General features: G+C 40.7%; 1 protein-coding gene and 1 non-coding gene across 5 annotated transcripts in view; one reads left to right on the forward strand and one right to left on the reverse strand.

Annotated features, from left to right (window-relative positions):
* The first annotated feature begins 700 nt into the window (after window positions 1–700).
* Window positions 701–13,862, forward strand: part of TRPC4AP (transient receptor potential cation channel subfamily C member 4 associated protein) — a 78,587-nt gene continuing 65,425 nt past the window's right edge. For 2 of the 4 annotated variants that reach the window (XM_027078496.1, XM_027078497.1), the window contains exon 1: window positions 701–897. In XM_027078496.1, coding sequence (XP_026934297.1) covers window positions 730–897 — 168 coding nt within the window. In that variant the 5' untranslated portion in view covers window positions 701–729. The remainder of the gene's footprint in view (window positions 898–13,862) is intronic. The other 2 variants (XM_027078499.1, XM_027078498.1) reach the window with 2 other exon arrangements.
* On the reverse strand, window positions 12,530–12,658 carry LOC113605481 (small nucleolar RNA SNORA11). The gene has a single exon (XR_003427246.1). It is a non-coding gene; the product is annotated as a small nucleolar RNA SNORA11 (small nucleolar RNA).

Genomic DNA, 13,862 nt, shown 5'->3' on the forward strand with positions numbered 1-13,862 from the left:
ACAGAGAATATGATGTCACAATTTACCAATCCTTTTCCCTTCCATTATTCCATTTAACATCACAACAACCTACCCAGTTACACAAGTTACCCAGTTTGTTACTGTGCGTCTGTGTATGGATGTGCTGTCTTCCCTGTAACCAGCATTTCAAAACAGGGACCTAGTTACTCCGCTCTGCTCACCACTGTTTTCTCAGGGACCGTTCAGTGCTGGGCGCAGAGCTGGCCCCAAGGAACTATTTCCTGGCTGTTTAGGCTCCCAGGAACTACTGACTGAATGAACTAATGAGGAAATTGAGGCTCAGAGAGGTCCGTGGCGAGGCAGAGGCAGAAAGAAGCAGGCGGGAAATCAGACCAGACGGCCAGATTCCTGGTCTGGCATCCAAGATCTTTTCCTAGCCAGTTAGCTGTAACCTCCCCAAATAGGCAAGAAATGGGAGAATGCACACGCGGGGACCTGTCTTCGACCTCGGGGGACCTCACTGAAATGCTGGACTGAGGGGCCAGAAGGACGAGTGGCGTAAGAAACGCCACATCGCTCTCTCGCACCTGCCCTCCTGAGAGCAAGACTACATTTCCCAGCAGTCCCCGCGGCGCGCACGGCCCCTTGCCACGCGGCTTGCGCCTCCGCCGTCGGCCTACTGGGGGCGCTGCGGCGACCCCTCCGCCGCCCCGTAGGAATCTCCGCGGCCCCGGGGCCGCTTGCTTCCTGTTTGTCGGACGAGGAGACATGGCGGCGGCGCCGGCGGCTGCTGGGTCTGGGGTCGGCCGAGGGCGACGGGCGGCAGCAACTGTGGCGGCTTGGGGCGGATGGGGCGGCCGGCCGCGGCCTGGTAACATTCTGCTGCAGCTGCGGCAGGGCCAGCTGACCGGCCGGGGCCTGGTCCGGGCCGTGCAGGTACGAAGCCGGCCCGGAGGGGCGGGGCGGGGTGGACCGGGCGGGAGCTGGCGGGGGGGCCGGGCAAGAGGCCTTTTCAGGCCGCCACTGTACGGGCCCGACCCCTCTTGGCTGGCCGCGGGGCCTCCCTGTGAGCTGTCGCGACGCTGTCAGCCGCGGCGGGGCAGTGGGCAGCGGCAGGCTAGAGGCTCCGGCTTAGGGGCCGAGCAGGGCTGGGCTGCATCGGGCATTGATGGCGTGTACGAGTCTTAGGCCCAGCTCCTAGATCCTCCCTTCCTTGCGCCACGTCTGCACGTCTGGGGGACCCTGGGCGAGTTTGCTGTAGCCTCTACGGGCCGCGAGTTTCTTCCCCGTGACTTGGGCGGTGGGTCATCACTGCAAACCCCAAACGGTTCCCAAGCCATCATAAATGTCATTCTCTCAGAGAGGCCTTTCCTCGACACAACCCTTCCTCTTCAAAAGTGGGTCTCCATTGTTATTCAGTTACAGCCCTGAATTCGTTCCGTCCACATTACTTTCTTAGTCTGTAATTACATATTTCTTTGTTGTCTGTCCTTTTTCTCGCGTGTGTCCCACGTTAGGCTGAGCTCCAGCGGGTGCAGGGACTGTATCTGGTTTGCCAGAGTAGAGCGTCATGATAAAGAGCTAGGGCTCTGGAGTCAGGCCTGGATTCAGAACCCTGCTCTCTCTTGCTTGGGCAAGTTACGTTTCTGTGCCTCAGTTTCCTGATTTGTGTAAAAGCGTTAAATGCATTTCTGGTGCACAGTAAAAAGCTGAAGAGTAATCAGTTAATATTAATGCTATACTTGGTATTTGGCTTAAATAGTGCCCAATATATGATTAGCATTTTTTTTTTTTGAATGAATGAAGGACACTGCTTTAGGGTAAAGCGGGATGAATAAACCTAGGCTGCTCGCTCCTCTACTCCCCCCGCCCCCATGTTCCCAGAACTTACGTTGCAAACAGACCTGTAAAGCATTGGCTTAATTTAAGGATAGCTTTTGCGTAAAGAAACTTTTTAAGTAAATACAGGAATAGTAATAAAGTGACTGGTGGGAGTGGAGTGGGAATTGGGTAGATGAGGGAGAGCGTGAGAGTGAGACTTTTCACAGTATAACTTTATATATGAACTTAATTTTGAACCACTTCAGTATTACTCATATGGTTAAAAGGACAGAATATAAGATAAAGACCAGGTGGTCTGTGTTTGTAGAGGGTTACAGATGAAGAAGCAGTTCTGGGTGAACAGTATTTTCCTGAACATCAGTTAACCATAGATGAGCAACTTTTTTCCCTTTGCATTCTTCTCTGTATGCCTTAAGATTCTGGAAATATTTGCTCTATCCTTTAACCCAAAGACCCTTACTGAGCTGGGTATGTAGGAATGGGCAGAAAGGGAACTAACTCACCTTTACTGAGCACATATTTTGGATCAAGCATTGTGCAAGGTATACAGTGTCTTTATTTAATTCTCAATCTTTTGAACCAAGTGTCGGAACTCATCTCAACACAGATGAAGAAACTGAGGCTCAGAAAAATTAGGTAATTTGCTCCTAAGCACTCGTCTTGATAATCCTCTATGTTCTGAGGGCAATAGGGAGCCACGGAAGTTAACTTAATGAATGGGGAAATTTAGTACACTTAATTTGTTTCCAGTGCTGGATGACTTGAAATGGGAGGAGACTGAAGAAGCTCACCAGATAGAAGGTGCTGGAATGTTCTTGAGCCTGATCTAGTCTGGTTATTGTGGTAATCAGTAGTTGTATACAGACAGGAATGGGAGCTATTTCAGAGGTTGAGATGGATGTACCTTCCCAAAACTATAGTGAAGATAAAGTGGGGAACTTCATCTTTCAGATGTGTCCTTTCTTAGTCACTTTCTTTGATCTCTTCCTTGCTACACCCCCATGTTGCAGAATAAATTATATCCTCACAAGTATTTCCATAGCACAGTAAGCATATCCATTATGGCATGTGGTATACTTGGAAAGACCAGATGAAAATTTTTTTTCTTTATGTTGTAAACACATAAAATTTACCTTCTTAATCATTTTTAAGTGTGCAGTCAGTAGTGTCAGGTATTCACATTGTGAAACAGATCTCCAGAATTTTTTCATCTCGCAAATCTGAAACAACCCATTAAACAACTACTTTTTTCCTCTCCCCCAGCCCCTGGTAACCACCATTCTACTACTTTCTGTTTCCATGAATTTGATTACTTTAGATACGTCATATAAGTGGAATCATACATTGTCTTTTTGTGCCTGGCTTATTTCACTTAGCATAATATCCTCAAGGTTCATCCATGTTATAGCATGTAACAGGATTTCCTTGGAAAAGACCAGATTTTGAAGTAAGATGGACCTGGATTGAATCCTAGTTCTGTCACTTATAACTAGGTTATATTATTTAATCTCTCTGAACCTCAGTTTCATTATTTCTAAAATGGCTGTAGTAACATCTACCTCATAGGGCTGTTAGGAGGAGTGAAATAACGTATCTAAAAAGTTTGGCCAGTGTGTGGCACATAGTAAATGTTCAGTAAATAGTTGCCATCAGCTCATAGCCATCAGAGTGGGCTTCCTGAGAGACTGTGCCTTATTTTTCTTTGTGTCTGCAGAGCCTGAAACAGCGCCAGTCACTTGCTCTTCAGGACTCAGGAAATTGTTTGACTTGAAATACTGTATGTGAGGGCTCTGTCCTCCTCTTCCTCAGTCCTGTCTCTTTGTATATCCCAAACAGTCCCATGGCTTTAAGGAGTTCTGGAGTCAGATTACCTAGGTTTGAGTTCCAGCTCTGGTACATACTTGCTGTGTGTCTTTGGACAAGTAGTTTAAGCTCTTTGTGCCTCAGTTTCTTCTTCTTTTTTTTTTTTTTCTTTTTGTGGTACGCGGGCCTCTCACTGTTGTGGCCTCTCCTGTTGCGGAGCACAGGCTCCGGACGCGCAGGCTCAGCGGCCATGGCTCACGGGCCCAGCCGCTCCGTGGCATGTGGGATCCTCCCGAACCGGGGCACAAACCCGTGTCCCCTGCATCGGCAGGCGGACTCCCAACCACTGCGCCACCAGGGAAGCCCTCTTCATTTTTAAAATAGAGATAATCATGGGACGTAACCTGCTAAAGCTGTGGTAAGGACCAAGAGCGTTTATACACATAAAGCACTTAAAATGGTGTCTAAAATATAGTAAGCATGCTATAAAGATTAGCAACTATCGTTTTTAGCAAAACTATATTCTGATAGATCCTAAATCTGTTATTTCCATCCTGGTTTCTCTCTTTAGCTCCAGTTGGATATATCCAGATACTTTCTCAGGGTCTCCACCTAGGCGTCTAATAGTCACCTCGAACTTAATATGGCAAATACAATTCCTAATTCCTCTTCCACCAAACCTGATCTTCCTCAAGTCCCAAACAGAACTTGAGAGAAGCCTGGGAGAAGACCCCAGGCCACATGATTTAGAATGGCCCTTGTCCTACTTGGATTTTTTTTTTTTCTTTTCTTTTTTTTTTTTTTTGCGGTACGCGGGCCTCTCACTGTTGTGGCCTCTCCCGTTGAGGGGCACAGGCTCCAGATGCACAGGCTCAGCTGCCATGGCTCACGGGCCCAGCCGCTCCGTGGCATGTGGGATCCTCCCGGACCGGGGTACGAACCCGTGTCCCCTGCATCGGCAGGCGGACTCCCCACCACTGCGCCACCAGGGAAGCCCCCTACTTGGATTTTAATGTTCCTTATTTTCATCTCTCCCTTTCAGTTTGACCTCTATCAAGGTAATAAAATATGCTGGTATGATGCTTTAGCATTTACAGAGCCTGTTCACATTTATCAGCACATTTGATCCCTAAAGCAAATCAGATCTTATAATCCCTTGCTTAAAACCCTCCAATGGCATCCCATTGCAGTTGGAATCAAATCCAGATTCCTTTCCAGGGGTGCACAAGACTCTGCACAATCAGTAGGAATTGAGGGAAAGGGATAGACTAGGCAAAGCAACTCACACAGGTCATGACCTACCGCACCTAGAGATACTACTTCAGTTTGGCAATCTGGTGAGAGGCTAGGTTTTGGCATCCTGTTTTTGTTTTGTTTTGTTTTGTTTGCGGCATGTGGGATCTTCCCGGACCAGGGCACGAACCTGCGTCCCCTGCATCGACAGGCGGACTCCAACCACTGCGCCACCAGGGAAGCCCCTGGCATCCTGTTTTGTTTCCCAAATTTCTGGTCATTGCGTCCTTCGTGATTTTTGGCATATCTAAATTCTACTTGAGTGTTACTTCATATATATTTTTTTAGATTGACTCCTCTTTTTTTTTTTTTTTTTAATTTCAGTTGGCACAATTGTTTTAACCTTGTTCTGAGCATTAACATTTGAAACCTAGCGGTTCAAGTCGAATACAGTCTCTTTGCCTGTCAAGGATAATTTGATATTGAAAACCTTGTAGATAGGATAAATTCTCATTAATTAGAAATATGAATAATATTTAAACCGTTTTTGTATTCGCAAACCATAAAATTCATTCTTATATTAAAACAAATCCCATTAAAGTAGACACAAGCATTCATTGGTTAATGTTTGTTATCAGAATAATATAAGTGTATTTAATCTTCATTAATTAAAGGTATTTAATTTTCATTAATCTTTAAGAAGAGTATTTACTTGCACTTAATGCATTTTGAGGCATTAGATATCTTAGGACTAAACAAGTAAGATACACATTTTATGTTTATGGAATTCAGCCTTTAATTATTTAAAAAGAAAAGCAGTAAAGACAAAAATAAGTCAATGAAAACTGTAAATGTCTGGAAGTGTCACATTCACTAAACAGGTTGACAGCTTAGGCAGCATGATGTAAGAGATTATCACTCCTGTAAACTGTTAAACCACAAGTATTCTGAGAGAAGAAACCCATACAACATCTGCCAAAAATTCAACTTTGAAGATGCCTGGATGGTGGCTCTTTTCATCACGCTACTCAGCTGTTCACAAGGAAAACAAAATCCAGATGATTATTTTTATCTTATTTATTTATAAATTTATTTATTTTTGGCTGCATTGGGTCTTCGTTGCCGCATGTGGGCTTTCTGTAGTTGTGGCGAGTGGGGGCTACTCTACCTGCGGTGCGCGGGCTTCTCACTGCGGTGGCTTCTCTTGTTGCAGAGCGCAGGCTCTAGGCACGCGGGCTTCAGTAGTTGTGGCACGCGGGCTCTAGAGCGCAGGTTCAGTAGTTGTGGTGCACGGGCTTAGTTGCTCCGCAGCATGTGGGATCTTCCTGGACCAGGGCTCGAACCCATGTCCCCTGCATTGGCGGGCAGATATTTTTTTAAAAAATTTTAATTAATTAATTTTTATTTTTGGCTGTGTTGGGTCATTGCTGCACATGGGCTTTCTCTAGTTATGGCGAGCGGGAGCTCTTCTTTCGTTGAGGTGCACAGACTTCTCATTGCGGTGACTTCTCTTGTTGAGGAGCACGGGCTCTAGGCACATAGGCTTCAGTAGTTGTGGCACACAGGCTCAGTAGTTGTGGCTCGCAGGCTCTAGAGTGCAGGCTTCAGTAGTTGTGGCTCATGGGCTTAGTTGCTCCACGGCATGTGGGATCTTCCTGGACCAGGGCTCGAACCCATGTCTCCTGCATTGGCAGGCAGATTCTTAACCACTGCGCCACCAGGGAAGCCCCAGATGTTTATTTTTAACTGAGTAAATGCCTTGTGAGACAAACTAGTAGTAGTAAAAGAAATTCCATGTGAAGTTGAATATTTTGAATACAATTTGGAGGATCTCTGGGTATCATGAACCTTGTAACAAATAACAGCAGTGCCCCCACTTTTCACCCCCAAGTTCCACCCTCCCCAGGCAACCACTGCCCACACTGTAGCTGTTTTCTTTTATAGAGGAAGAGTCCAGGAAACAGGAAAGCCAGCGTTCTAAATAACATGCTTATAAGGCTATTTCTTGACTTTACAGTTTTAGAGATTATCTATTTTCTTCCTCTTGTAGAGATTAGGATTTAATTCACAGCACCCTGTGCCACACATTTGGTCTCCATCATTCTCCTTATGTATTTATATCAGTTTTGACTGTTGGTGTTAAGTATTTACATTATGATGATAGTGATGAGATATAATTGTTTATAGCAGAGCCATATAGTATACAACAATTGTATTTGTTCTGTATAATTTGTTTTTCTTAGAGTTAAAAGCTGCCCTTTCTCCCCCTACTTTTTAAATTGAGACACAAATATAGTAGAATTCACCCTTTCAGTGTATAGTTCTACAAGTCTTGACAAGCACACACTGTTGTGTGGCCACCACCACAGTTAGGATTTAGAAATACCCTTGTAGTAGTCACCCCTTCCTCACCGCCCTCCTTTGGCAACTTCTTATCTGTTTTCTATTCTGTTAATGCCATTTTACTATCATAGAAATGGAATCATTCCATATGTAGCATTTTGAGTCTGGCTTCTTTCACTAGTATAATCATCCTTATAAAATTTGCTTTTCTTTTTGTTTACTTACAATTTACTCCCAAACTCTAAAACTCCTACTTTTTTTTTTTTTTTAAGAAATCTTTCTTGGAACCCTCTGTTCTGCAATTTGCACTAGTTATTTGCTAGAACAGCTGTATAGCTGAATTCTTGGGATTTCCCTTCACCAAATTCAGGGCATTTAATTTATTTTTCTCATGTTTTGGATCTCTGTTTTCTGAATCCTGTTTTCCTTTTTCTTGGAGTACATTCTCTAGTAACATCCTAAGAAAGCCTACATGGGAGGTAACTTTTTTTTAAAGCTTGTGTGTCTGAAAATGTCTTTTATTCTTATACTTGAGTATTTAGTTTAGCTGGGTATAGAATTCTAAGTTGGAAGTTATTTTCCCTTAAATTTTTAATGGCATTATATTATTCCATTGTCTTTAATTATTTGGTGTAGCTGTTGAGAGGTTCTGTTCTGATTCCCTGTCCTTTGTGCATGACCTATTTTCCCACTCCTCACTCCCTAAGCATTTTTAGGATCATCTCTCTTTCTGGTATTCTGAAATTTAACTATGATATGCATTGATGAAAGTCTTTCTTTTTATTCATTGTGGGAACACTTTGTGTAGATATACATTAAAATATATAACAACTATAATAAAGTCATGTCTATCACCAGACATTAACTAACCCCCTCTGCAAAATGATTGCACTAAGTGTTCTCTTAGGATCTTCCTTTTTTTTTTTTTTTTTTTTTGTGGTACGCGGGCCTCTCACTGTTGTGGCCTCTCCCATTGCGGAGCACAGGCTCTGGACACGCAGGCTCAACGGCCATGGCTCACAGGCCCAGCCACTCTGCGGCATGTGGGATCTTCCTGGACCGGGGCATGAACTCGTGTCCCCTGCATCAGCAGGTGGACTCTCAACCACTGTGCCACCAGGGAAGCCCAGGACCTTCCTATTTTTGAAAGACATTTTCTCTCATGTGAAGTTCGGGCTGTGATTGCTTTGGAGAGCTTCATGGAATAGGTGAGACTTGAGTTGTTTCTGAAGAATGAGTAGAATTTTAACAGTAGCAGAGGTATTTCTGACACTAAGAACACCACTGAGAAAGTCCTCATAACCAGCCATTAGAAGATAGAAGAGAAAGTGAAGTGCTCCTGTGGGACATAGGTGGGAGATAAGTTTAGATATTTGGGAATAGAGTGGGGAGGGTAACTAACTTTTATTGAGCATACACAGTTTGTCATTGTGCAGATACTTGGGTTTTTTTTTTTTTAAGTTTATTGTTAAATATTTGACCTATGAAAAGCTGTAATAAGTAATGCCAGTGTGTTACAACAATAAACATGTACCCACGACCAAATTTGAGGAGTTACCAATACATTTAATGCCCCTTTCATGTCAGTCCCTCCCTGCCAGAGGTGCTTCTTTTGAGTAGATAACATATGCACATGTACAAAAGGGTTACAGAGAAAAATAAGTCTCCCTTGCAAACAGCCTATTACCACCTCTACTAGCACGCTCCAGTTCTACTCCCAGAGGCAGCTATGGTTTTGATTTCTTGTGTATCTCTTTATCTAAGCTTCGGAAAGCAAATATGTCTCTATATGTTTGTTCTTACACAAGTGATACTATACACAGTGTTGTGCATCCAGCTTTTTTCCCTTAAAATATATTTTAGAGATCCTTCCATAATCAGTACATACAGATTATTTTGTTTTAGGTGTTTACAAAACTTTTTGTGTTGAAATATACAAAAAAAAAATGCACAAAAAATAAAGAACAGCCCAATGCAACTTCCAACATTGCATTTAGTTGTACTAGTTTTCATGCTTTATGTAAATAGAATCAAACTGTGTACTGAGTCTGCCTTCTTTCAGTCAACATTGTGAAATTCATCCATGATGATGGGTGAAGCTGTAGTTCATTCATTTTCATTTCTGTATAGTATTCTGTGGTATTAAACCACAGTTAATTCATTGTACTTTTGATGAGTATTTGGGATCTTTCCAGTTTTTAGCTATCGTGAATAATGCTTATGTGAACATTCTTGTACATGTCTCTTGATGTGTATATGCACAATTTCTTTTGGGTATATACTTAGAAGTAGAATTGCTGGGTTATAGGATATACATAGGTTCAGCATCAGCAGCTGTTGCTGAACAGTTTCCCAAGTGGTTGTATTAATTTACAATCCCACCAGCAGTGTATATGAGTTGCTGTTGTTCCATGTTCTCGCTAACCTATGGTGCTGCCAGTCTTTTTAATTTTAGTCATTCTAGTGTGTGAGCAGTAGAATCTCATTATGGTTTTAGTTTGTGTTTCCCTCATGACTCATGAAGTTAAGCACCTTTTCAGAAGTTTACTGGCCATTTGGACATTCTCTCTTGTGGATTACCTGTTCAAATCTTTTGCACATTTTTCTGATGGGGTTTTTCGTTCTTTTTTTTTTTTAATTGATTTGAAGTTCTTTTTATTCGCTAGATAAGAGCCCTTTGTGGTGATGTTTTGCAGATAGCTTCTCTTATTTGGTGGCTTGCCTTTTTAGTCTCTAAAAAGATCTTTTGATGAACAGAAGTGCTTTATTTTAATACGACTCATTGTATAACTATTTTCCTTTATGGTTAGTGCTTTTTGTATTCTGTTTAATAAATCTTTGCCTACCCTTCTATTTATCTTCTAGAAACTTTATTGTTTTGCCTTTTCCATTTAAACATACACTCCACTTGGAATTTATTTTTGGATGTGGTGTGAGCTTTTCAATAGAGATACCAAGTTGACCTGTTATTTATTGAAAAGTCTTTTTTGTCCGTCCAGTGCTCTGTAGTGTTTGTTTTCACATCTGTTTCATGTCTGTTCTGTTTCTCTGGTCTGTCCATTTACCCTTACACTGAAATCACATTGTCCTATTTTCTGTAACTTTATGTGTGTTGATTTTGGTTATAGAATATTGAATCAGAAGAGTAGCTTCTCCTACTTATCTTCAAGATTTCTTTGGCTCTTCTAGCCCCTTTGCCATTTCCGTATACATTTTAGAATGAGCTTGTACATTTTTACAAAAAAATTTTGATTGGGATTGCCTTCAATCTATTCAGTACAACACATTCATTCTCTCTCTCCTGCCCTTACTCCTCTTTTTCTCTGATCTGGTCTCCCTTAATCTCTCTTGATAATGTCTTATGTATGTAGTTTTCTATATAGTGGTCTTGCATAACTTTTGTTAGATTTATTCCTTGGCATTTGACATGATTTGATGGTATCGTAAATAGTGTTTTTTAAATTGCGTCTTCTCACGATAGCTGTAAGATAAAAACAAGATTGATTTTTCTATTGCTTCAGCATTTATATTGCTCTATATTTTAATACTTTACCTTTAGGTTATTTTGGATTGTATATGTATACAGTCATCTGCGAATATCATATCTGCAAATGAAGCTTTTATCCTTTCCAATCTTACATCTTTTTTTTTTTTTCCTTGCCTAAATGTGCTGTTTGGGATGCTCCAGTACAGTGAATTGAATTGGCATGTTCCTGATCTAAGAGGGAAAGCCTTAAACATTTAACCATTAAGTATGATGTTTGCTGAAGATGTTCTGTAGATACTGTTATTAGTTCACTTCTTTTCTGAGTTTGAGTTTATGATGTTGAATTCTATCAGAATGCTTTTTCTGCATTGAGATGTTCATATAATTGTTTTCCTTGTGTTATTAATGTGAATTACATTGAGTACAATTTTCAAAAATTAAACCAAATCTGAATTTCTGATTCAAAATTTCATCCTTTTTGGATTGCTAAATTTGATTCACTAATTTTTTTATTAGGATTTTTATCCTTCTGTGTTCATGAGTGAAAGTAGCCTATAATTTTCCTTTCACCGGGTTTTGGTATCAAGTTTATCCTGGCCACTAGTCATAGCTTTAGTTGGACCCCACGAATTTTGATCTGTAGTGTTTTCAGTGTCATTTATTTCAGAATATTTTCAAATTTCTACTTTGATTTCTTCTTTGACCTATGCATTTTTTAGAAGAGCTTTTTCTTAATTTCCAAACATTGGAGTTTTATAATTATCCTTCCGTTACAGATTTTAGGCTGACTGCACTGCAGTCAGGGAACATAGTTTGTATTTCAGTTCATTTAAATATGTTGAATTTTGCTCCATGGCCTAGCAACTGGTCATTTTGTAAACGTTCTGTGTACTTGCAAAGAATGTGTAGTGAGTAGTTATTAGATGTAGTGTCAATTTCTGCAGTGAAGCCATCTGGGATTTTGATAAGAACTGCAATGAATCAATATTGAGGGTATTGCCATATTAGAAATATTAAGTCTTCCAATCTTTGAACATGGATGACTTTCCATTTATTTAGGTTTTCTTTACTTCTTTAATTTCTTTCAATGATGTTCTGTAGTTTCATTGTACAAGTCTTGTATCCCTTTTGTTAAATTTATTCGTAAGTACTTTATTCTTTTTGATGATGTTATAAATGGGATAGCTTTCTCTTTTTTTGAGATTAATTTGTGCTTTTATTTGCCAGTATAAATACAGTAGCTGGCAATTTTTTTAATCTAAAAAGTACATTTCATATCACAGTCCAACACACACACATATATAATATGTATACATATATAAAAGTGAAACAAAATTTTGCCAAAAACGTCTACCCTGCGTGTTAATTCTTTTTAAGACTTTTTTTTTAACCAAGGCTGAACTGCCCTGACACATCATAATCACCAAAGTTCCTAGTTCATCTTAGGGTTCACTATAATGAAGTGAATAGTGTTGCACGTTCTATGGGTTTGGACAAAAGTATGGTGACATAAAATCATTATAATGTCATACAAAGTATTTTCACCACTCATAAAAACATCTGTACTCTGTGTATTCATCTCCCCTCTCCCCCCAAACTCCTGGCAACCATTGATCTTTTTATTGTCTCCATTGTTTTGCCTTTTCCAGGATGGCATATAGTTGGAATCTATTTTTCTTTTTTCCTTGAAGATAGGGGTTCAAAGCCCTAATGCCTATAAGACCACTCATGGCCCACCCATGCATAGACCAGACAGGCTCTAGGTGGCAAACTCCCCCACTAAATACTGTAGATTTCCTTCCAGTACTGAGCCCTGTCCCACTGGTCCTGCCTGGTAGCCACGTAAAAGTGCAGGGGGATACATATTGGGTATTTGTTCATAGGAAGGCCACAAGTTTTGTACCCCTTGTCACAGTGAACCCAGGTTCCTGTTGGGTGTGTTGTAAACAGACGAGCCATTTCTTCAGACCCCTGCTCTGAGCACACCCATGGGATTGCTTTCTTATTTTCACTTTTGGATTCTTCATTGCAGGTGTATAGAAATTCACGTGATTTTTCTATATTGATTTCATATCCTGCAATCTTGCTGAACTTATTTATTAGCTCTAATTGTGTGTGTGTGGGGGTTCCTTAGTATATTCTGTATGCAAGATGATAGCATCTGTAAATATCATTTTACAAATTCCTTTTCAATCTGCATGCCCTTATTTCTTTTTCTTGCCTTGTTGCTCTGGCTAGAATCTCTAGTACAATGTTAAATAGAAGTGGTGAGGGTTAACGTATATGTCATTTTCTTGATCATTTTGGGAACTCATTCAGGCTTTCAGTTTTTTTAAAAGTAAAGTCCATACTTTATTCAGATATCCCCAATTTTTCTTTTCTTTTTTTACTTGAAGTATAGTTGATTTACAATATCATATTGTTTCAGGTGTACAACATAGTGATTCAGTATTTTTATGGATTATACTCCATTTAAAGTTACTCTAAAATAATGGCTATATTTCCCTGTGCTGTACAAAATATCCTTGTTGCTTATTTATTTTATACATAGTAGTTTGTATCTCTTATTGTCTCTCCCCTCTTTCCACTGGTAACCACTAGTTTGTTCTCAATATCTGTGAGTCTGTTTCTGTTATATTCATTTGTTTTATTTTTTATTAAAATTTTTTTTTTATTGGAGTATAATTGCTTTGCAATGTTGTGTTAGTTTCCGCTGTACAGTGAAGTGAATCAGCTATATGTATACATATATCCCCTCCCTCTTGGACCTCCCACCCCCACCCCGAACCCATCCATCTAGGTCATCAGAGAGCACTGAGCTGAGCTCCCTGTGCTACAGCAGGTTCCCACTAGCTATCTGTTTTACACATGATAGTGTATTTATGTCAAGCCTAATCTCCCAATTCATCCTGCCTCCCCTTCCCCCCCATGTCCACACATCTGTTCTCTAGGTCAACCTTTCTATTCCTGCCCTGCAAATAGGTTCATCTGTACCATTTTCCTAGATTCCATATATATGTGTTTTACTCTTTATGATTTACTTCACTCTGTATGACAGACTCTAGGTCCATCCACATCTCTACAAATGACCCAATTTCATTTCTTTTTATGGCTGAGTAATATTCTGTTATATATATGTACCACATCTTCTTCACCCATTCATCTTTCGATGGACATTTAGGTTGTTTCATGT

The sequence above is a fragment of the Aethalodelphis obliquidens genome, unplaced genomic scaffold, assembly GCF_003676395.1.
Source record: "Aethalodelphis obliquidens isolate GAN/ISIS:26980383/991018 unplaced genomic scaffold, ASM367639v1 scaffold42, whole genome shotgun sequence".
Taxonomy (NCBI): Eukaryota; Metazoa; Chordata; class Mammalia; order Artiodactyla; family Delphinidae; genus Aethalodelphis; species Aethalodelphis obliquidens.